Source organism: Pinus tabuliformis, chromosome 6 (assembly GCF_031772625.1).
Source record: "Pinus tabuliformis cultivar Carrire ecotype Pingquan chromosome 6, CPIR1, whole genome shotgun sequence".
Classification (NCBI taxonomy): domain Eukaryota; kingdom Viridiplantae; phylum Streptophyta; class Pinopsida; order Pinales; family Pinaceae; genus Pinus; species Pinus tabuliformis.
The window spans coordinates 1,910,255,951-1,910,280,309 of NC_142292.1; the positions used below are offsets into that span (position 1 = coordinate 1,910,255,951).

The 24,359-nt window shown below is 40.2% G+C and overlaps 1 protein-coding gene across 5 annotated transcripts in view; it reads right to left on the minus strand.

Annotated features, from left to right (window-relative positions):
* SDG37 (SET domain group 37) overlaps positions 1-24,359 on the minus strand; it is a 344,199-nt gene that overhangs the window by 292,035 nt on the left and 27,805 nt on the right. For all 5 annotated transcript variants that reach the window (XM_089431018.1, XM_089431023.1, XM_089431004.1 and 2 more), the window contains exon 2: positions 2,542-2,690. In XM_089431018.1, the coding sequence (XP_089287144.1) occupies positions 2,542-2,690 (149 nt within the window). The remainder of the gene's footprint in view (positions 1-2,541; positions 2,691-24,359) is intronic.

Below are 24,359 nucleotides of genomic sequence, written 5' to 3' on the forward strand. Positions count from 1 at the left end.
TCAATGGGAACTGACTTCGAGTCAGTAAGAGTGGTATGAGACACTCTCTTTTGATTGGAACTGACTTTGGGTCAGTAAGAGTGGTATGAAACACTCTCTTTTGATTGGCACTGACTTCGGGTCAGTAGAGAATGGAATGATACATTCTCAAGCACTTCTTCTTCTTCATAGTCCAGCAGAGTAGTGCAAAGCAGTGCATGGATGGCAGAGATGGTACAAATTAGCAGGTGGAGTTCTCCCTAGTTGAGAGGGAGTGATAAAATTGGCAACAAGAGCCAAACTCCACATGGGTCATCTTATTTATGACAGCTGATATTTTTCTTGGATTCCTCTCTCCGAGAGGTGTTGGATTGATCTATAGATCATCCGATTCTGACATGTACAAATGAAGTTATGAATTTATTTTGATTATGAACAAATTGTCAAGGTCAGCCAGCGAACTCATGTAGGCTCAGAAGCCCAACAGTCACATCTATTCATCCTCAACGTTAGCCTATAAATAAATGATGCCTCATCTTCATTTGGACACACTCATCTTCACGCATCTCTCTCTCCTCATCTGATTGGGTACGGATTTCTGGGAAGCTTCTCTCTCCACACGTGCAAAGGAAAGGAATCAATTTTTTGTTTCAACATTGAACAAGTTTGACCGAACTTCCAGAAGGCTGTTTTGACTGCGTTGACCATCTTTGACTGCGGTTTTGTGTGAGGAATTTCTGTTTGGGCAGGCTGCAGTTCTGGGCACAAAATCCGAGGTTGCTTGACCTCTGTTTGACCAGCGTTGACTGTGGTTAGGGCTGACCGCAGGTTGACTGTTTGACCAGAGTTTGACTGGGCTGAATTTGACAGTTTTGGGGGCTGTTTCATCTTGCTATTTGGAGGCTGAAGTTGACTGAAGTTGACCGAATCTTTGAGAGTCAAATCTGCCCTGTTGACTAGCATGACTTTTCTGGTTAGGGCTCTTTCGCTGCTGTCATAAATCATCAGAGTTTGTAAATTGTACTATCTGTCTCTGCTGAACTATCGAAGACTAAAAGAAGAATTGATCAAGGGTTTCCCCACATTGGGGTTTGTCCCTAGCCGGTGCCACATCTTGTGTCCTCTTGTCTTGGCTTGTCTTCCACTGTTTATGTTTATGTTCCATCAGCATTTTACTTACATGTTTATGTGATTGCTAAACTGAAATTGATATTGGGCTCATTAAGAAATTGAAGTAAATTGCTCTAAAGCATAGAACATACCGTTGTTGTCTAAAATTAACACATCGGCTCATTTGCGAGATAGATGACGTGTTGAGTCATCGTCAAGGTTCCATTTTTTATGTAGTCCACCCAAACTAAATAGTATATTAGAAAGGGATGAGGTCAAGTGCAACTCCTGGGAAAATTTGGTGATCACCTCACACCTAGCATCTATGCTGAAGGAAGTTCAAACTATGTGGTTGAACACCTTGAGGTGTGTTTCTAGAAGAACATCCAACCAAAAACAAAACTATTATGTTGACAAATTTAGGCATAGCTAACTTGGTAAAGACACAAATGTATGCAATTTAGGCAACAAGGCATATGATGTAGATCTGAGTTGTCAAATTGGCTAAACAGGTTGACAAAATCCGGTCAACAACTACATTCAAGTGGAATTTCTTGTGGCTATTCATGGCTATCTCGAAGTTCACCTTGGATAGTTTACCTATTGTAACTATAGTGTGGTAATTCCAAACAACTTTTGTCGCAATATCTCCATATACTTGAGGGCCTTTGGACCAAGCTTTCATCCATTCTCTGCCTTCATCATTGGACAAGGTTGATTGGCATGGACGATCTCGTTATGAAATAATAAAAATTGCAGTTAGTTGATTTTAGGCATCTATAACAGAAACCATGTAGACAAGCCATGGCCAACAAATAAATTATACCTGCTAAACCTACTTGCATACACACTCTAGAACTTCCTTCTGGCTTCAAGGTCTACGATGATTCTTTTTATGTTGACACACTAACAGGGGATTCAAGCCTTTGAATTAGCAATAATTGTGATAAAATATTTGATTGATCATTTTCCTTTGGGTGGTTTTTTTCTTATTGTTTCTCAACAAATTGATTGTTATTGATGTAAGAAAAAACAAGCAACAAGCATAAGATGTTCATAGGGAAAGGCCATTGATGACAGTGTTCTTTCAAAGATTATCAACCATTTACGATTTTTTATACCATTACCATAACACCTAGAACACAAACTGACATTAATATTATTTGGACAAAAATTTGCATCATCCATACAATTTTGTTCAAAGAGCATATGTTTTACTTTATCTTGCATTGTTATATAATATGCTTACTACAATGACGATATAATAGCTCTTTCTTTCCATTTCTTATGAAACGACAAAAAAAACACAATCAAGTCAAAGGTGGGAGTAGACAAAATACCAATGGTTTATTTTATTCCTACAAGATGAGCACAATTAGAAACTAGTGTTTGGCAAGTATTAATACCATATTGATAGTGAACATAAATACAATAGGCAAGTAAAATGCTCACCTGGCATGTACCACCACAGTACCAAGTTGTTTTGCATATAGAACATCTTTTCAAGTTTGTACATAGCTGAAAACATGTATCACATCTCTTATTTACAGAGGCACTATCCAGCACAGATGCATATGGATCCTGAAGTAATATAATCTCTCCTGCAAGCTATGACACGCTATTAGAGGAAGAAGAATACCTAAAATTCTAATACATTAAACAAATCACCTCTCAAAATTCAATATTAAATAGACAGCTATTTCTAAAATGTCAACTCTCTAAATTAAATTCTTAAATTCTTTGGCTTGGTTATAGAATTATGCTGCAAAGATTGTGATAACATCAACATTGAAAAGGTTATGGAAATGAATGTAACCACAAGATTATCTTCCATATGCAGAGAATTAATGTTTTCATTGAAACCATGAAAACTTTTAGCATGTTGACAAAAAATACTCTATTTACTGATCATAAAACTACTTGACAACAAAATCCAGAAATAGAAAAGAAAAAAAACTTCACCCAAGCATTGGCCAAGGTAGAGAACATGGCATCCAAAAACTTCAGAGATGCATATCTCTGCCAGGCATAAACTTATGTATGAAACAAGGGATTTTCAAAATGTCTACACTACTCAAATTGTCAAATTATTTCATGTTTGTCCATCACAAATGTCAGCCTATGCAGTAACCCATGAAGGTTACTTTCTACTCCCCGCCCTTGGGGAAAACAGTATGTTAGGTTTAGCAAAACAGTTTCACAAAGTTGGCATTGTTAGATCCAATCTTGTCACCAAGGATATCTTGTGGTGTAGTCTATATTGTCTTATAGTGAGTCACAAAGTGGCCGATGAAATTATTGTGTTTGTTAAACACACATGGAAAACATAGAATAGGAAAGATAAATCGTGCAGTACAATTTTTATTGACAAATGATTTACATTTATAGTACATTATGTGACTCTTGGGTTTCAGATCCCAAGGTCTCTTGGACTGCTTTTGTCCATTCAACTTCCACACTAACCATTTAGGATTAGGTGTCCAACATTCCCCCCCTTAATCCGAAGGGTTATGTAAGAGTCCAAGAAGAGAGCTGTAATACAAAATGTGCACAAAATGCATGGCAGCACGAGGCTGAATGTGCTCTATGAAATGTTGGTATAAAGGGCGGTGGTTTAAGGATGACCACCAACACTGGAACGCTTAGTGCAGTTCCCGGAACTCTTCCAAAACTGGCAAGAAACAGAAGTTTTCTGCTAGAGGAAGTGATCCTATTGTTTCAAAGAGGGAAACCTTCAACCATAAAAGGGAGGTCTCACCCCGCATAAAAGGTAAAACTTCAACCTGAAAAGGGAAGTCTCAACCTGTGATGGTTTAAGGATAACCAACAACTCTGGAATGCTTAATGCAATTCCTGGAACTCTTCCAAAGCTGGCAAGAAGCTGGAGTCTTCTGCTAGAGGAAGTGTTCTTAATCTGTGATGGTTTAAGGATGACCAACAACTCTGCGATTCCTGGAACTCTTCCAAAACTGGCAAGAAGCTGGAGTCTTCTGCTAGAGGAAGAGTCCCAGATTGCCAACTGAAGGCATGTTCACGGGCATCTTTGTCTCTGGCTACAACTCTGAAACTGGTGTGGCGGTTGTGGCTCAGGCTCGCTTGATGTGGCTTTGAAGCTTGTAGATGACCATCATTTCCCCCCCCGTCAGATACAAGGTGAGATGATGGAGAAAACTCAACTGCAAGACTGTTCAATACTCTGGAACAAGTTCTGACATGTGTTTGGAATATCTTCTTCGCTGTTGATGCCCATTGCCAAGAAGCGATCCATCCAAGATGAATCTTTGTTCTTGCAGGATGTTTGTTTTTGAAGCATCTGTGTGAAGAATGGCTGGTTTTATGACAGTGCTCACATGGATGAAGATCAAAACAGTGATCTTTCAAATGGCCAACTCGGTCACAGTGTTGGCATTTCACGATCTGTTGTTGTTGTTGTTGTTGTTGCTGTGGAAGAGGGGCAGAGTCTGGAATAGCTGAAGCTGAACTGTCATAAGGAGCAGGTGAACTGTCATGAATGAATCCAGCACTCTGAAACTGAATGGGCTTGGCATAGTCTGGAATATGAAAGGACAAGTCCTTGTCATATCCAAGACCAGTTTTGTGCTTGTTGTGGACAAGCTGTTCCCAAGGTCTGATGATGGGCTTGGGAAGTGCAGACTGAGTTTCTGCATCTGCATGTACAACTGCTGCTTTATTGGATTCTGGATCTGATTCAACCTCAATCTTACTAATTTCACCACTTGCTAGTTTAACCTTGAACAACATATTGTTTTGAGCAGAAAACAATTTGGAATGACAAATCTGTTGAAGCTCATCTTGCTGGAACTGAGATTCTAGTTGCAAAAAATCAATCTTTTCTTGTGCATCATGCAGGCAGGTCTGAATGTTACAAAGAGTGTCTTTGCTAACATTTACCTTCCCACCAATAGTGGAGTGTATTAGTGTATTCAGTAACTCTAATACATCATCAAATCTAGCCATTGTCTCAACAAAGAAATGAACACTCAACTAATTCCAGCTAAGAATTTAGCCAATCACAAACAGATTTGTGTCCAGCAAGAATGAGAGGCTCAAATTCCTTCTTTTATAGTATCAGCAGCAAGCTTTTGGAGCAAGAAATATGTGTATATCAGAGACCCCGACTTCAGCAAATAACCCAGATTTAAGAGGCAGCTCAAATAGGCATTTCATAGGGTAGTTTGACCTCCACTAATCAGCAACAATCCTTCACTAACTTGTTACCAGCATGCACAGAGAATATTAAGGAGGATAGAGGAACCTGGTGTGTTTTTTTTTTTTTTTTATGGCACTGTCCAGCAATACAATACTCAGAGAATAAGCTTCAGGATAGCTGTAATACCCAACTTAAAGCCCAACCGGAAGAAATCAAATTCCCTTCTTCGTATGCCTTCTAGAAGATTACCAGACGCTAGAAAAAACTTTAATTGGTTTCTCTCTGTGATCGCTTCGTCTTCCAAAGACTAAAGCTTGAAATCAAATACTGAAAAATAAAGTGGTCTTCCAGCAATCCAAAATGGGTATCCGCGGGTTGGAAAGACTTTATGGACCATAAGAAATTGAAGGTCGGTGATCTGCTTCTCTTTAAGAGATTGCGCTCATCGAATATACTCACCGTCATTCGGGATGAGGAGGAGGAATATCATGGCCAATCACTCCAGCCCCAACGTGAAACCAGTCATGGTCAATCAGTGCAGCTTCAAGGTGAAAACAGTCATCGGAAATCAGTCCAGCCTCAAGTTGAAATCAACAACTCGAGTGCTAAAATGCACGGCAAAATGGGTATCGGCTCTGCAATGCAAAATTTCAATTCAACTGAAAATTCAGTTTATTAATGGAGACATGAATCTCGCTGTTTCAGTGGGATGGAATCGGCTCTTATTCAGTCTGGCCGTCTACCAATCGACTGGTTCCACTGTACCCTGTATACTTCCGCTGACGATGTCTATCCAGTTAATAGGAAACGGCTGATGACCAACCAAGTCCAAGTATCATCTCTTCACGTATCAATGGCAAGCTTACTGCTTTCCCCGCTTGCATTTTATTTAAAAACCCCACACAAAATTCGCGGCATTTTGCACAGATATAGCCGACCCAGCCACGACTCCAGAGAGGGGCGTCGCCACGGAGTTTTTCATTAACAAATGTGGTTTAACAGATGCAGAAATTACGAAAGCCTTTAGACATTGCAAGGCATATCCTCCTGCGAAATTTTCCACTCCATATCTACGTTCCTCGTTCTATAGAAATGAAATATTGTTGTAAGAATGACTATCGCAAAGCTTGTGAAAAAATGCTTGTAGCTGCGGACCTGTAACCACGACAGAGAGCAACGTAACTCCAAAATTGGAAAGGGATCAACTTTGGAACAGTGGCCGATGTGCAGAGAGAGTTTTACAAATGTATAAGAGCGCAAAGATGCGACACAGGTTCAACTTAAAAAACACTAAAGATGGCAGAGACATTGACTAGTTTTCATGGAGAAGGAGCAATGAACATGAGTTGGGAAAAACATAGAAACGCACAAAGCTTTGGATTTGCAAGCAATCAACATCCATGAAGCAATATTGCAGAGAATATGGTAGAGAGTAGAGATAATAGGGAATGCTAAAAATTCCCTAACTGCAGCCAGAACAGCTGCAAATGCGATATATGTTCCGCCTGCTCAACAGGGGACTATTGATCTCCAGAGTGGAATCCTTCATGCCGAGGAGAAGGATTATAAAACAGCTTGTCCATGCACATATCCTTCAGACCGGCTTCGAACCCGATACCTTTTTAGAAACCAAACTTATGATAATGTATGCCAAGAGCGGGTGTTTGAGTGAAGCTCGCCAATTGTTCGGAGCTGCCTGCGCTATATCTCTATTGGAAATGGCTTCGAGGCGCGTTTTTTTTGGTAGCAATACATTAGACGTACTTCTTATGGAAAAGGATCCTTTTATAGCTTCACGGTCTACAACATTGAATACCTCTGCAATCAGGGGATTGTCTACAGAACCGACAGAGCCATCTCTGAAGCTCTTTGTAAGCGCGCTATCGAAACACACTACTGATGAGGGCCTGAGAGAGGCATTTTCAATGGAATAACATTCGACAGCGGCTGCTTCCCGCCTTTGTTGGACTTGGACAGAGACATACAAGGCCTACAAATTCAAGGTCTTGAAGCAGGTGCATCCCGACACCGGAATATCTTCTAAGGTGATGGGAATCATTAATTCTTTCATCAATGACATCTTTGAAAAACTTGCAGCAGAGGTAGCGCTGGAAAAGGCAGCGCGTTATGGTCAGAGGTGAGCAGCGACTGTGGAGGGTCAGGTTGAATAGCTCTGAGCAGGTAAGGGGCGTTACAAACGCTCAATGCACCAGGATTATAAATTGTCAGGACAGCGCTTTTCAAAACGTTTATAAACAGTCACAACAGCCAAAGAAATTTAAATTGTCAGGACAGCGCTTCTTTTACAGAACGTTTATAAACAGTAAAGAGCGCAGGCATAATTTAAAGGACAGAGGGCGCAAGTAACGCAGAAGAGAGAGAGCACAGGTATGATTTCTTCGGTCAGACAGAGAGGCTTAAAATAGCCAGAGTCAGCAGATTTCTGGCCAACAATGAATTATGGAGCTTTATAGGTAATGGGCAGAACTGGAAGGTCTGCACAAATGACATATACGAGACCACAAAACAAGTGGCTCAAATATGAGCAGGGCCAGAATTCGCCCGCTCTGATACCATGTTAAACACACATGGAAAACATAGAATAGGAAAGATAAATCCTGCAGTACAATTTTTATTGACAAATGATTTACATTTATAGTACATTATGTGACTCTTGGGTTTCAGATCCCAAGGTCTCTTGGACTGCTTTTGTCCATTCAACTTCCACACTAACCATTTAGGATTAGGTGTCCAACAGTGTTCAAAAGAGTACTTACTCTATAAATTAATATCATATAAAGGGGTAAAAAGTTCGATCATGAGGTCATCATTATAAATATTCATTAGGAAGCCCTACTTAATTGAGTGAACATTACCTTGTAACAATAGTGTAAGTACGACCTCGACGTATATAAGAGCTCTCGCACCCCCTCTGTTGGTGTTGGAAAATGTAACTAGGTTCGGTCTTCATTAAATGTATTTAAGTCATCTTGTAATATACTTGTCAAAAGAATAAAGAAAAGAAATTTTATTATTATTATTGTGACTTATTAAAGCATGGGTTTCATGCTTGGGTCACCATGTTTTAGGTCAAAGTCCCCATTAAGGACTTCTAGGATTTATTTTGAGTCAATAGAGTCATTATACTTTTAAAGAGACCCTTCTTGGGCTTTTGAATCATGTAAAAAAGTTAAGTATTGAGTCAAATGTAATTTATGTATCCTCCACAACAAGTCGGCCTAAGAACATCAATTCAACCTCCCTTGAAGCCTATAAATAGAAGCAAGTCGAATTCATTTGGAGTATCTCATCTCAAGCAAGTTTGATATCTCTAAGGAAGTCAGAGAAGTGCGAAATGTGTCTAAGGAGGCCAAAGGAATTGTGAGTTGGGTGGAGTCTAAGGAGAAGAAGAAAACGAAATTTTGGTGCCTCTCTCTCTTTGTTTAGTGCCCTAGTTTGGGAGATTGAAGTTTTAAGTTTTGCTAATGCTGGACGCTGCTACATAGTCAAAGTTGTTGGAAGAGAGGTCGAAGATCTGGGAGGCTGACTTGGTGTGGAGGGAAGATTTGGTCTTTGTCTAGGGTGAAGAGTCTCAAAGAATACTATTGAAAGGAAGAGAAGTTTGACTGGGTTTTCCCCTCGAGCGGGGTTTTTCCCTAGCATAGCGCACATATCTAGTGTCCATTGTTTTATGTGCTTTGCTTTGGTAATTGCTTGATGAACTAAAAGAAAGAAGATATAAAGAAAACCTAATAAGAAGTCAAGAACATCACAAGTAATTATCAAGTATAAGAAAATCATTCTACCTTTCTGATTTTCTAACAGTTGGAAACACTGAGAGGAGGGGTGAATCAGTATTTCACTTAGTTGATTTTGAAATTGAATTCACATCACATAATCAATCATTTACAATGTATGAACACAAAGATCAAAATTCATATGAAGGCAGCATATTGAGGGACCACATTTGGATGTACAACAAGTTCTACAGGGTCTCCAAGAAAAGCGAAAAAAGTCCTTGTAGAGAAGCCCTAATATTCTAGGGTTTCCTAACATAGACAAACAGCAGAAAAGGACGAACTACTAAAAGAGCAGAAGTGTCGGAAGACAAGAGGTCCATGTGCCGGAAGTGACAGTGCAGAGAGAGGAAGGATTTGACCTATACTTGGAGGATATCCTAGTCAAGGGTCTAGGGTTTGGCAATTGTTCAAATAAGAAGCTTCAATAAGAGAAATCTTATAAAGGGTTTTCCTCTCAAGAGTGGAGAGGGTTTGTCCCTGACAGAGAGCCAAATTTTGTGTTCTTGTTATTTTATTTTGGTAGCAGTTTGATGAAGCACACACATATGCACTAATAGGAAGAAGAAGAATAAGCCAACAAGAAAAGTAAAAAGACTTCACAGATTGTTAGTAAATCATGGAGAATCATCACAACACTACTTTGAGCTAGAATCTCTAACAAAAACTACCTAGGGCAAGAGAATTTAGCCTTAGAATGGATATATTGGCCACTAAAGGGAGTTGATTTTGAGGCAATCAAGGCTCCTTCCAATGTTGAATCCTTCCACAAGGTCAAATTCCCACTCTAAGTCAACTCATGCCCAAGCCTTAGTGAGCGGCTTGACCTTAATAGGGTTGAGATTAGAATAAGAGAGTGAAAATGAGTTTTATGGTTAAATTTATGAGTGATCAACCAAATGAAAAGGCCAGTGCCTAGTCCTTGGGATGGGGTCTATGGGAGTGAAAGACTTGCTAAATCTTGGTAAGGAGTAAGGGAATTTTGAAGCTCCAGCTCAAAACCTTAACTATTACTTTTGTGAGGGATCAAGGCCAGTGCCTAGTCCTTGGGATGGGGTCTATGGGAGTGAAAGACTTGCTAAATCTTGGTAAGGAGTAAGGGAATTTTGAAGCCCTAGCTCAAAACCTTAACTATTACTTTTGTGAGGGATCAAGGTCACTTGGGAGAGTTATTCCAAAGATACACCAAGGGGATTGTCATTCACATCTTATACATGAGTAATGCATACAATGTCATTATCTAGATTCTATACAATTGATTTTCAATAATAACTAACACAATAGAAATGTTAATTTCCAAATGTTCTATGCTTGACACGATCACTTATTATAAATCTTATTCAGATAGTAATCACCTTATCCAATAAAATTTCAATCTTCCAGCAACAATAAGCAGTTGTAGATAGAACAGTAAGCCAATGCACAATAGAAGACAACCAAGAACAAGAGAGACAATATTTGGTCAAAGACCAAGGAAAAACCCCACAAGGGAGAAAACTCTTTCAAAATTGTTCTTCTATTACACTGTCATCAAATGTTCAACAGAGATCTACAATGTTCCAATTCATCAACAATGAGTCAAAGTCAAACCTCTGACTATCCAAAAAAACTAACCAATATCCAATCAAAGATGAGCCCAAAAGTCAAATTTGGTCAACAAGTCAAATGTGCAATTCTGGTCGAAGTCAACAGCAGTAGCAACAGCCCTAACCAATCAATGGTCAACGGTCAAACCACCTCCAAATCAACTTGGTCAACAGTCAAAAGGTGTGGCCTTCTTTGTTGGTCAAAACAGTCAACAAAAGCTCGTTCAAAGGAGAGATAAAACTTGCGATCAAATTCAACAAATCTACGGTCAATTGTGGTCAAAGTCTTCAATCAACTTTGGTCAAATAGCCCAAAAAAGTTCAGCTTTCTCTCTCCTGAATTCGGCCTCCAAGAACAAATCCAAACTAAGTCAAAACCTCCTCAAGTCAACACTAGTCAAAGCAGTCCCAAACAGAAGTCAAACTCAGCCAACCGAAAACACTCTCTCCTCTTCGCACGTGTGAGCACGAACCCAGAAATTTCATACTTGTACGAACCAATTTGATAGAGAGATGAATGTGCAATGATGCTCCAAAATGATGTGACATGAGGTCTATTTATATGTGTCTTTGGAGGTCGAATTAGCTTGCCCAAGCGGACTTGTACTTTTGTGCTCATGCAGGTTTCATATTAAAAATAATATTTTTCGTCGACCAAATTAAATTCATCCAAGGGCTAGTATGGGCTTCTCTGGATGAGGAAGGCTTCCCAAGGGACAGAATTTGTCCCTGAGCTGCAAATTAACAAGAAAAACCTTAGATAATGAACCATTCATTCCATTGATTAGATATAAGAACAAAGATTTATCAAATTCAAGGCTTACTTATAAGAGAAAATGTGTGAACAATCCTTTATTAATCCAAAGTATCATTTCCAATGCCAAAGAAATACCTCCGAGTAGCCAAATACACCATAGAATCTAAGTTGCCGGAAACGGCTACCTCCAACCCCGAAACGGCGTTTTCCCGTTTCGGATCCGGATCCGCGTATGAAACGCCGGAAAAACGTTTTTGTGCCGTTTTTTTTTCTGGAAACGGGAAGTTTTTTTCACAGCCGTTTTTGAGGCGTTTTTGTCGGAAAAAAATTGCAGTTTTTAAAAAATGAAAACGTTTTCAGGAATCAGTATGCTAGTTGCAAGTTGTGAAGAAGTACACAAGGTCTCATTGGTCTGGAAGCTGATGTATTCAAGACTTAGCGCATTGCTTATGCTCTTCTACTGTTGAGATTGAGGGAAAGAAGGCAGTGATCATCCTAACATGGTTTGTCTTGTATGGTCCCTGTAAAATCTATCTCCTGAATCCAATAACTACAGTCAGGAAAAGAGCTAATACCTCTGGTCTGAGTATCTGAGGTAAGTAGTGAGGAATCCTTCACACTCTGTAATAAAAAGGGAATCTCCCCCTAATAAGGTGCTCCTCTAACTCAGTGTCCTGTTTGTGACAAACCTGAAAGAGCTTCTATGATCTGAAATGTGATGATATGTCTTGATCCAAGGTCAATGCGAATGAACCCTGAATTGGCTATGCATCCAGTGATTCCATGTGTACTTGGGTTTTATAATAAGGCCTTCTTTCAGCAGCAAAGTTTCCTTTGAGAACCAGGACCATCGCTGTCCAGGGGGAGGCCTGCAGAAACAGCGATCCCATTTGAGGAGCAAAGTACTTGGAAAGGGAACCGCTCTCTACCTGAAGTTGAGTCATCTAGAGATTACCATAGAGGTAAACTCGGATCATATATGAATCATGAATCATGATAGATCATAGATGATACAGATAGATCATAGATGATACAGATAATCTAGATTTTGAAATATGAATGGTAATATGAATTTTTTATTTTTAATATATATATTATGTGCTGTTTCCTGCCGTATCGTATCCAGATTTTTTGAAAATTTGCCGTATCCGTTTCAAACCCCGTACCCGTATCCGTTTTCTGGTAACTTAGCATAGAATCACATCTCCACAAGAATCCAAGAAGGTTGAAATCTCTAAGAGGCTAAAACATGTCACAAGTGATGATGATATAAAGCAATGAGCCTCTCTATTTACATGAGGAGAAGGACTAATAATTTGCCTAATAAAAGCCCCTACAGCAAGTTTAATGCTAAAACATGCTTGGATTACAAGCCATCCCAATAACTCCATGAAATATGCCCTAATTAGCCAGCATGTATGATCTATAAGCTCTCTAGGGTTGACGACATCTAATGAAAGAGCTCCAAATGGCATGTCCAAAGGTGATGATGTGTCCAAGGTGATGTAGAAGGATGTCAAGTCCATGATTTGAGGGTTGGCCCTTAAATCCACCTCATTGCCTCATATGGGGTCCCAAGATCTAGATGGGGCACCACAAAGTGTTCTCCATGGGTCTCCAACTACTAAAAGCGGTTTTTGCTCCAGTGTTGAGGGCTTTGCAGGTGCAATATGCCCTCATTAGTCTCTCAATTATTAGTTTTTGGTAGCATCAGATGTGCTTTAGCCATGAAAATTGGTGGAGAGGCTAAGGCACATGAGTTCTAAAGAACCCAAAAACCGTTTGGTGAAATTTCACCTAGATTGTATTTTATTAAAATAATTAATATTTTTAATGGGGTTCCTAAATCTAAACTTAGAGAAATTAAAATATTAATGGGTATTAATCAAAATATGGGTGAGAATGATCTAGAAGGCGGATCAAGTCATGTTTTAATCTTAGTCGTTGATTAGAGACTTAATCTTGGTCGTTGAAGTCTCAACGAGAAAAGTATAAGAAGGAGGCTTGGGGTTCATTTAGAAACACACACAGAGAGAACGAATTGATCTAGAGTTCGATTTCTGGGGCTAGGAAGCTGAGAAATTCGAACTAGGTGATCAGTTGCAGCAGAGGGGCAGGGATAGTTCGGGAGTACTGATAGAGAGGCGGAGAGAAGCTTGTGCAGGCAGCGCAGCAGCCAGGAGGACTGACATTGGGCTAATCTAGGCCCATGCAGGCTTGAAGCAGAGCCAGAAGGGCCAGCACAGAAGCAGAAAGTTGCCCTCCACACAAAAAGCCAGAATTGTCAGGGAACTGTCGGAACAGCCGGGAAGATTGACGCAGTGGGAAGAAGAGACAGCGCAGGGCTGACGCAAAGCCTGAAAGGCTGATGCAGGGCCAGCGCAGAGGTAGTCGGGGTTAGTGAATCTTGCTGTCGGATCAGCCGGAATCTGCCGGGCAAAGTGAGGTAAAACTCACTCAGATTTCCACCATTGTATTTTCTTTGTCACTGGATTGCCAGGAGGGCATCTAGCATTGTATTCAGAACTACTGCTTAATAATGGAAAACCCTCAGAGCTGCTAAACCGGTTTTCCCACATTGGGTTTTTCCGAGGACCATTTTGTCCAAAAATAATTGCATCCTATGTATCTTGTTCTTTGCTCAATTTTTTGTTTCATGTATTCAAATATTAAAAAAAGTGTAGCTTGCAAAAGTAATTTGCTTCAGTATTCAGAGAATAACTTGATAATGTATATTAAAATCAAGTAGATGAAGTAGATTCAAATTTGTTGTAGTAGGGGTTCCTTAAGGATTAGGAATTTTCACATGGTATCAGAGCATTGATTTTGAAATAGGAAGAGCAGATCCAGTGCTAAGCAAAGAGGCTGAAAGTAGCACTTGGCAGCAATTTGAATCCCTTTGAAGGGATTGCGCAGTCCTTGCTAGGAAGCAAAGATTCCGAGGAAATCTCTCTCTGAGAGAGTCAACAGAGATACAATTTCTGAATCGTGAGCTTGCAAAGGCAGAGGGAGTGACGCAAAGCCTCGGCGCAATGCTTGAAGTGCACAGTTTCTTTCGGGGCAGAAATCCGTCAGAAAAGAGCGAAGACACATAGAAGGGGAATTTTCTCCTCAGAGAACTTTTTTTTCCAAAAAAAGTTTGAATTTCTCAATTGTTGGGTAGCTGAGCAGTGTTGAGCAATGACTAGAGGAGTCAGTTCGACAATTAGGTGAGATGGCATCGCATGGGCTAAGAGATCAGGACAAGTTGGAAGGAGCTTCCAACTATGTCATATGGAAGACCAGAATCTTAGCTGTTCTGGAAGAATACGATCTCGAAGCCTATGTCAAAAGTGTTGTAGTTGTTCCTGCTGACAATGATCAAAGGAAGAAGTACAAGGCCGAGCAGGGTAAGGCGAAGAGGCTCATTCTCAATGGAGTTCAAGATCATGCGGTCTCACACTTGCAGGGCAAGGATATGGCCCGAGAGATGTGGGAAGCCTTGTCTTCACTGTATGAAAGCTCTTCCAACCAACGGAAGATGTACCTAGAATAGAAGTTGTAGTAGACATTGATGCAGACGAGAGAAGGAGTTAACTCCTATCTTCAACATCCTCAGGACACCAGAGACCAGCTTGTTGTAGTGGGGTCCACTCCTCGGTCTACCATGATGGTAAAGATAACCCTGAATAGAGTCTCGGATGAATGGCAAGTCTTCGTCCAAAGTATAATGGGCAGGGAAAGACTACCTTCATGGGAGGAGATGTGGGAACCCTTCAACAAGAGGAATTAAGGAGGGACCTAGTTAAGGCCAACCTCAATGGCAGCAGTGAGAGTGGCACGAAGACCAAGGAAGAGGAGAAGAATGCAACTCTAGCATCAAAGGGACAACAGAAGCAAAAGCAGAAGAAGGACATTTCTAAGGTGAAATCTTTCAGATGTGGCGAGATGGGCCACTTTGCATCTCAATGTCCTTTGAAGCTAAGTTGCAGGAAACGTGGCCCTAGGGGGCGTTTCGCCAGGGGAAACGAAACGAAACGCATTTCCCTGTACCGTACGGCCTGGAAACGCGTTTCCGGCCGTACGGCCGGAAACGCGTTTCCAAGCCGTACGGGCCACGTTTCCCCAAAAAAAACATTTGTTTTTTAATTTTTTTTTTTTAATTTGTTTCTAAATTTTTTTAGGGTTTCCAGGATGTTCTAGATGTGTGTCTAAAGTTATAAAAGTGAATTTTTGCCCTAGTGTTGACATGCAGTTCATGGTAATGTTAAATTCTTAAAGTAAAAGTGATATTCTCCTTTATTTTTCATTTTCATCCTTTTACTTAAATTTTTAACATTACCATGAAATGACTCAGGATGTTTGAGAGTGGTTTCGCCCTCATTGGATTTCATATGGAGAAAGTAGAATTTTAGATCTCACTCAAAATCCAGCAGACTTATTTGTTTTTCAGGATTTCAGGATTGAGGGGGTTGCAATGTTTCCATTGGATTTTATCATGTACTAGGGTATGGAACTTCTATTTAATCAAGAGAACCAAGCCCTCTATGCAGGGGAAACTCCCAATAATCAAAATCATGTAGGGTACTAGGGTATGAAACGTGTATTTAATCAAGAGCACTAAGGTCGTTCGACTATGTAGGAGGGGACTCCCAATACAACAGTGGTCCTTCTAAAGAATGGGATGTGGATGCAGAAAATCCTGATTTGGATCTCTCTCTTGCAGCCTTATAGTCTTTATTGTACTTGCAGCCTCATATATTAATATAAATAAAGGCTGATTTTGAGATTTAGATATCTAATAAAGGTTGCTTTTGGATATTCCGATATTTTTATTTTCATTATGTGATCATTCATGAGTAAATGTGATGTAAATTAAATCTTAATGTTTAAGTGTAATAAATTATAATGTATCATTTATGCTTTATGATTGCACACACACACACACACATATATATATATATATTTAAATACTTTATATATATATATATATATATATATATATATATATATATATATATATATATTCGCGTTTCCCCGTTTCCAAAATTTGGGGAGGTCGCGTTTCGTATCGCTTCCCGTTTCGGAAACTCGTACCCATTTCCCCGTTTCGTGCAACTTAGCTTTGAAGCAAAAGGATAAGGATGAGAAACATGATCCTAAGGTTGCTCCAACAAAGATTGACAGAGAGGAGTTTGCCATGAGTGCCCACGCATCTCCAGGAGGGAAATGGGGCGATATTGAGTTGTAGTTGGAGGACTACATGTGTGCAGGATGCTTGAGGAGTCCACCTCTTGGATCAATCCCTTGCTACGGGAGACCAAGATTCAACAGTAGCAAGATGGACTTAGTGTCAAATGATGTAGTGGATTGTTTGGAGAGACAGATGCAATAGTCGAAGACCAGAGACTAATCAACGGAGCAAGGTTAGCAGCAATGCAGAAGATTCAAAGGGTTAGAGACTATAGCAGTCAGATTCCAACATTCATGGTATTATGCTTAACACAGTTAAGTTCAGTTAATTTTGGATGTTTTTCAGATGATTCTCTCAGCAACTAAGTTGCAGTGCGAATGCAGTGTTAGCAATTGTAGTGCTAGCAGAATAGCAAATGCAGCATTTGAGAGGGCGTTGTAGTACAGATGCAATAGTCATAGTGGCAGTGTCATGGGCAATAGTACAATAGCAGCAACAGCACAGTGTTGGTGGCAGCAACAATGCGGAAAGGAGGTGCTTTAGAAACAAAGCAGCATGTAGTTGGACATTGTTGCTAGAGCACATTCCTCACTAAGAGGGAGTGTTAGTTTTTGGTAGCATCGGATGTGCTCTAGCCATGAAAACTGGTGGAGACGCTAAGGCACATGAGTTCTAAAGAACCCAGAAACCGTTTGGCGAAATTCCACCCAAATTGTATTTTATTAAAATAATTAATATTTTTAATGGGGTTCCTAAGTCTAAACTTAGGGAAACTAAAATATTAATGGGTATTAATCAAAAGATGGGTGAGAATGATCTAGAAGGCGGATCCAGTCATGTTTTAATCTTAGTCGTTGATTAGAGACTTAATCTCGATCATTGAAGTCTCAACGAGAAAAGTATAAGAAGGAGGCTTGGGGTTCATTTAGAAACACACAAGGAGAGAACGAATTGATCTCGAGTTCGATTTCTGGGGCTAGGAAGTTGAGAAATTCAAACTAGGTGATCAGTTGCAGCAAAGGGGAAGGGATAGTTCAAGAGTACTGATAGATAGGCAGAGAGAATCTTGTGGAGGCAGCACAATAGCCGCAGGACTGACGCTGGGCCAATTTGGACCCACGCAAGCCTGACGCAGAGCCAGAGGGGCCAGCGCAGAAGCAGAAAGTTGCCCTTCACGCAGAAAGTCGAACCTACCGGGGAATTATCGAAACAGCCAGGAAGGTTGACATAGTGGGCAGAAGAGTCAGCGCAAGGCTAACGCAGAGCCTGAAAGGTTGACTTAGGGCCAATGCAGAGGTAGCTGGGGTTAGCTAGTCTTGTTGTCGGATCAGTCGGAATCTGTCAAGTGAAGTGAGGTAAAACTCACTCAATTTTCCGCCATTGTATTTTCTTTGTCACTAGATTGTCGGGAGGGCATCCAGCATTGTATTCAGAACTACTGCTTAATAATAGAAAACCCTCAAAGCTGTTGCACCGGTTTTCCCGCATTGAGTTTTTCCGGGGACTATTTTGTCCAAAAATAATTGTCCTATGTATCTTGTTTTTTGCTCAGTTTTCTATTTCATGTATTCAAATATTAAAGAAGTGTAGGTTGCAGAAGTAATTTGCTTCAGTATTTAGAGAATAGCTTGATAATGTATATTAAAATCAAGTAGGTGAAGTAGATTCAGATTTGTTGCAGTAGGGGTTCCTTGAGGATTAGGAATTTTCACATATGAGACCATCCTCCTCTCGGCTCTGAATCAGCTGCCATCCATCAATTTGTGTCAATATCGACATGGGGCATGTTGAGTCAAACTGTGTCATCCTCGAGAATCATCTGGTACAAAGTCAACCAATGTCCTAGGTGTTGGAGAACTCTAGGACATGCGTCATCCAAAGTTGTTGCTAGGAGGCCCAAGAGTCTCAACGCTTCACCTATTTGTGCCAACATACTTCTCTGAAGACCTTGGGTACTTATGGAGAAGGTGCCCAAGACCTGGGTTGTTTAACCACCTAACAAGAACATGGATTTTAGTGAAAGAAACCAGTCATCAGGGACAAAGACCACTAATGCATCTAAGTGAATCAAACTTGAATGCTAATGGAAATGTAATACTTCAAACAGGGATCCACTTCCAAAATCAGGACCCTGATCTCACAGTGGTGTTTTCTCCCTAGGTAGGGGTGACTAAAAGTCAACCCTATTAGGTGTTTCCAAAGCTTAAGGGGAAGTAACATCTCCCCGGCCCATCCTTCAATTGATAGGTGTTTGTGAATAGTAATGATGGTAACAGAGGGGATAAGACTTCATGGCCAAGTGCCATGGTCATAGGGACCAGCTAATGGGAGCTTTCACATCCTGAGCATATAGATGAGAGGAGGGAGCATTCGTGGATGTGTGAGTTATGAGCTCGGCCTTTTTTTTCCACCTCTCTTGTGCACATCTTACTTCTTGATTTTTCTTTGTATTACTACTTATAGCTCAAGGACAAGAGTTTACTTTGTATGATCTAGCAGTGGTATCACCACTTAAAGATGAATCAGTTTGTCACTCATAGGGATCAGGCCATGCAAGGGTTCCTTCTTTTGATGTAATGGAGCATCATGTGCTCAAGAACCCTGTGATGGCCATATCAGGTAGGTAGAGCTCATGCTAGTCTTTTGCCCACATGCTAATGTTTATGTCTGGGCCATATTTTGCATTTTGATTTTTCTTTCTTTTTTTATTGTGGCCATGATATGGTTTTTCCTTTTCTTTTTGTTGCATCAACCTTCTAGGGAAAAGTTTTTGGGCCCTACTCAAGGTATGTGAACAAGTGAGTGCCAAATCCCCAAGAACCAATGACAAGTTGTCCCCAAAGGATGGATGTGAGATATGGGGCTTGTAATGCGACATGGAAGGTGTTAAGTGTGATATAGGGAGAATGGAACATGTTATCTCAATCATGGCTTTCCAAGTAGTGCCCCTCCTATAACCAAAAGGGACTTAAGGGAGGTCCCACTAGACTAGGGTCAAAGATTAACCCTCCAGGTAAGGTGAGAGAACAAGATTACATTCAAGGTTTGTCAATCGTCAAGACCACTCCATTACCCATACTAAATGCCCAAAACAAACAAGCACCTGATTGTAAAATGATCAAAGTACCTTTTTAATACCAGCCCACCTTCATCCAAAATCTAATGTCGAATGGGTGAGAGACACATGGTTGTTGTAAGTGGCGAAGGCACATGGCATATCATCGTCTAATGGTGGTTGGCAGTGTCTATTGGTTGCTCGGTTGACTGATTGGTTGTCAAATGTAGGAGAAAAACTTGCTCCTATGGAGTTACCCATTTTGGTAGGTAATAGGCACCAACCTACTCCTTCAATTTGTTCGTTGGCACTGTCAACACCAATTCTCATAATGAATTCACTCTACCATGCCACCCTTAGGTTTGCACCTTCAATCTTGATCACAGCCACTAGTCCTTCTTTATCTTGCTTCCTAGTCACCTTGTTCTTCTACCCTAGTCACCTTGAAGACTTCCTTGCAGGCTCCAACCTCTTGCATATTTCCCTTAATAGCTTCGACAATCAACAAAACTCATCTAACAACTCCCTTAACATTGCTACCACACCTTAAACAAACCTCCACCTCTTCAGAAATTCGGTCATGATTTTGGGCATAAAAACAGGTCTACAAAAGATGAATTAGGGCTTGGCCTCCTTTTACACTGCCCACTAAACTCGAGCTTCTATAGTTGTACAGTTCGATCTCGAAAAACAATCTTCAACAATGCTTAGCCGGCTTCAAAATTGGATCAGAACTTGCCCTCAAAATTGTGCAATAAAAGGGCCTCCAACCAGGCTAGGACTCGCCCTTCAAACTAGGCCTAAACTCAGCTTTCAAACAAACTTGAAATTTGGCCTAAAACCTCCAATACTTTGTCCTTCAAACAAACATCAAACAACCAAAAAACCTTCCCAAAGACAATGCCAAAAACCCTTCAAAATATGTGCCAAAATTCTTCCACAAAAAGTTGCTTCAACTCAACTTCACTTCACTTCTTGGTTCATGAGGTATGAACTTCGCACCTGCTCCTTCGCTCTCTTAAACATAGCACCGAATGCCTGAGTCGAGTAGTTAGAAATGCTCCTTCTCACACCTATTTATAGTGCATTTGGACATTGGGTTAGGGTTGACTTGTCCACTAGCTAGGTCGACTAGTGCAACTAGCGGAATGTATAGTGAATATTCAGAAATTCATTTCTCCTCAACCATGAGGAGCTAGAAGGTGTGAAATATATTGTTGGAAAGGTCTCGGAATAATTTTTCCAACCGTATATCCTATGCTACCATTTGAACTAGGTAATTGGAGTAAAAATGCCTTCAAAGATAGGGTATCTAAATGGGGTATGTTTGTACTTTGGTTGGGTCATCTTGACAAAATATTTCATATCTCCTCATTCCTATGGAATTAGAGGGAGTGCCATATACCATTGGAAAGGTCTTAGAATATGCTATTTGATTATGTAATTTTATCTTTCATTTGGACAGCCTTTGACATCAATAACAACCATTTTCAACAATCTCCCCCAATGTTGCACTAATCGTTATCAGGATTAATTCGACGCGAGGAAAAAATCGGAAAAAATCGTAATAATCGGGAAAAAATCTTTTGGTACAAAAATATTCATTTTTTTTCAATTTTTTTAATATCTAGACTATCTACAACATAAAATAAATACATTGACACATAAATATGATAAAAGAACTAATATATAAGATGTTCAATATCATTTATAGTGCTAAAATCACACATAATCATGTCCTGAATAGTAAGTCTTGACTCCTGAGTCCCAATTCAGCCTCAAAATATCAACAAAAAATATAATAATGTATCTCATGAGTCATAATGTCATATACAATGAAATGAACAAAATAACTAAAGTCTAATACTATTGATTTCCTCTGCCCCTCTTGTGAGAAAATGCCATAGCTTTCCCTTTCCATCTAGATGTAGATGCTGGTGCTAGTGGAGTTGGCAGTGGAGTCTGCTGTGCTTTAGAAGCTGAAGAACTAGGAGTAGGAGCTATAGGAGGTAGACCACATCCTCTACTAGTCGCAGGGGTAGCCCGGGCAGGTGGTGTCACCTCCTCCTCCTGTTGCTCCTCCTCCTCCTCCTCCTCCCCCCCTCCACTACATCCTGCACTAACCAATCATCAGCAGACTCCATGAGAGGCCTCTCGACCTCAACCCTCCATGCAGCAGTAGTGTCAATCCCATCCAATGAGATGGCCTTCATATCAGGTGTCCTCTCAAGTTGCCTCACCCACAATCGAAGATTGTAGTAGACATAGACCATGTCATTAAGTCGCTGGGGCCCCAACCTGTACAAAGATCATGAAATAATAATTATAAAAAAAATATTGTTTAATGAATTCAAAAATTTATTTGGAAATTTGCAATATTTTAAATTTTTAAGTGTTAACCTGTTGCGCTTCTTGTTGTGTATTTTTTCAAATACACTCCAGTTGCACTCACATCCTGAGAAGCTACATGTTTGGCTGAGGACTCGAATGGCAAGCTTTTGCAGAAGGGGTACCCTGGCACCATACATTCTCCACCATGCATCTACAACAAAATTACAAATAAAATTTTAAATAAACATAAGAAAAAAATGGAATTTGAAGAGACAATGAAATTTGAAACAAACTAAAAAATACCTGGCATTTTAATCGTCCTATCAGTCACAGCCATGTTAAAGCCAAATGTACCACTTGCCATCCTATATGTCTCAATTTCTTTAGAGATTTATGTACATTCTGCTGGAGATCGCACCATCCTCTGGACACATGTTAAGAATCCATCCATAATCCCAACATCAAATATGAACCCACATGCGTAAGAAAATACAGGGTTCAGGAAAATCCCAGCAACATGAATGGGACGATAGAGTGTGTTGTTCCATCGTTCATCAATCACTCCCCATAGGAGGAGTTGTCTTTGAAACCCCTCATCTCCCTTATCAGCATAGTAGGCCCGAATGGATTCTTTGGCGTTGTCCATGGCCTCATACAAATAGCCCATTGCGGGCTTCTCACCATCAACTAACCGAAGAACCTTTACCAAAGGTTCGGTAACGGCGCACACCTCCTGCACTCCCGCCCAGAAGTCTTCCTGGTATAAAACTAGTCTGCTTATGGCCTCTCCCTCTAGTTTGCGGCTCATTGGCAAAGCACACCACTCCTCTGAAAGAAACATTCTCTTCACATCCCACATAGAATTCAAGAGGGATTGAAGAGATATGAAACTGGTGGCAAACCGTGTAATGGCGGGGCGCACCAACTCTTCGTCGTTGGTGAATCTTCTCATCAAGCTAAGCACAGATGTATGATTATATATAAATTTTGTAATGCTTTTGGATGACTCAACAATATCTTTGACAAAGGAAATTTTCCCTATGTCTTCCAACATCAAATCAATATGGTGTGCAGCACAAGGTGTCCAAAATAAAGTAGGATGCCTGTCCATAAGCATCCTGCCAACAGCAACATAATTTGCAGCATTGTCCGTTATGACTTGACAACTTTTTCTGCACCCACCTCCAAAATAAACACATCCAGCAAATCACATAAAGTTCTTGCATCTTTGATTTGTGCAGATGCATCAACAGATTTGATAAACATAGTCCCCTTGGGACAACTAACCAAGAAGTTTATAAGGGTTCTCCCCTTTTGGTCAGTCCAACCATCTGACATCACAGTGCATCTTGTTTGTGCCCATGATCCCCTAAAATCCTCCAATCTTTTGGTGCAGTCACGCTTTTCATTTTGAAGAATTCGGCCTCTCATGTCATGATAAGAAGGGATTTTGTACCCTAGGCCAACAGTTGCAATAGCATCAACAGCAGGCTGGAAAAATGGATTATTCCTTACAATGTTGAAAGGAATATCACTCCAAAGGAGAAATTTTGCCAGCAACTTATCAGCTTGTTCTTTCTCAGTTTTTTTTAGCATTAAACTAATAGATGGCTGTGAACCAGGTGTGGTTCAAGGAACAAAAAATGATGAGGCAGCTACCGGGTTGGTTGATGCTGCAGTAGAACCACTGCCACTTCCTTGTTCATCTGACTCTTTTAATTGCCCCTTCATTTCTGCTTTGGCCTCTCTAGTGTGGTCTAAAGTTTCCAATGCTTTCATGGCTCTTCAAATGAATTCAGGATTTGTCTCTGTGCAAGGCCCTACATCAAATCCAGGGATTTGTGCAAAGTGATACTTCAATCTGTACACCACCCCAAGACATATGGTGCCCACACAACTTGCAAGACAAGTTCATTCTATCATTCGGAGCATCAGGTTCACCAAATTCCCAGAAAGGGTCCAATTTCCTTGCCATGTTTGATTTTGAACTTTGAAGTTGAAAACTCTAATGGTGTTTCGATGAACCTATGGGAAAATATAAAATTCTAATTTAGTATTTACAAGTTACAAACTTACAATTTAGTATTTTACTATTTACATTGTACAAAAACTAAAAAAAAAAAATTACATACAATTTAAGAAACCCCATTCCAAACGCAACCAAAAAAATAAAAAAAAATACATTGGACAAATGTCAGAAACCCCATTCCAAACCCAACCAAAAAAACTAAAAAAAAATTACATTGGACAAATGTCAAAAACCCCATTCCAAACCCAACCAAAAACATAGAAAAAACAAAAACAAAGTTACAAAACAATGAAAACACAAAACGTTGGTGCCCATACCGGTTTTATGGAGATAATGTGTCTCCTCCTTAGCTCACTCTTCGATTTTCTCCT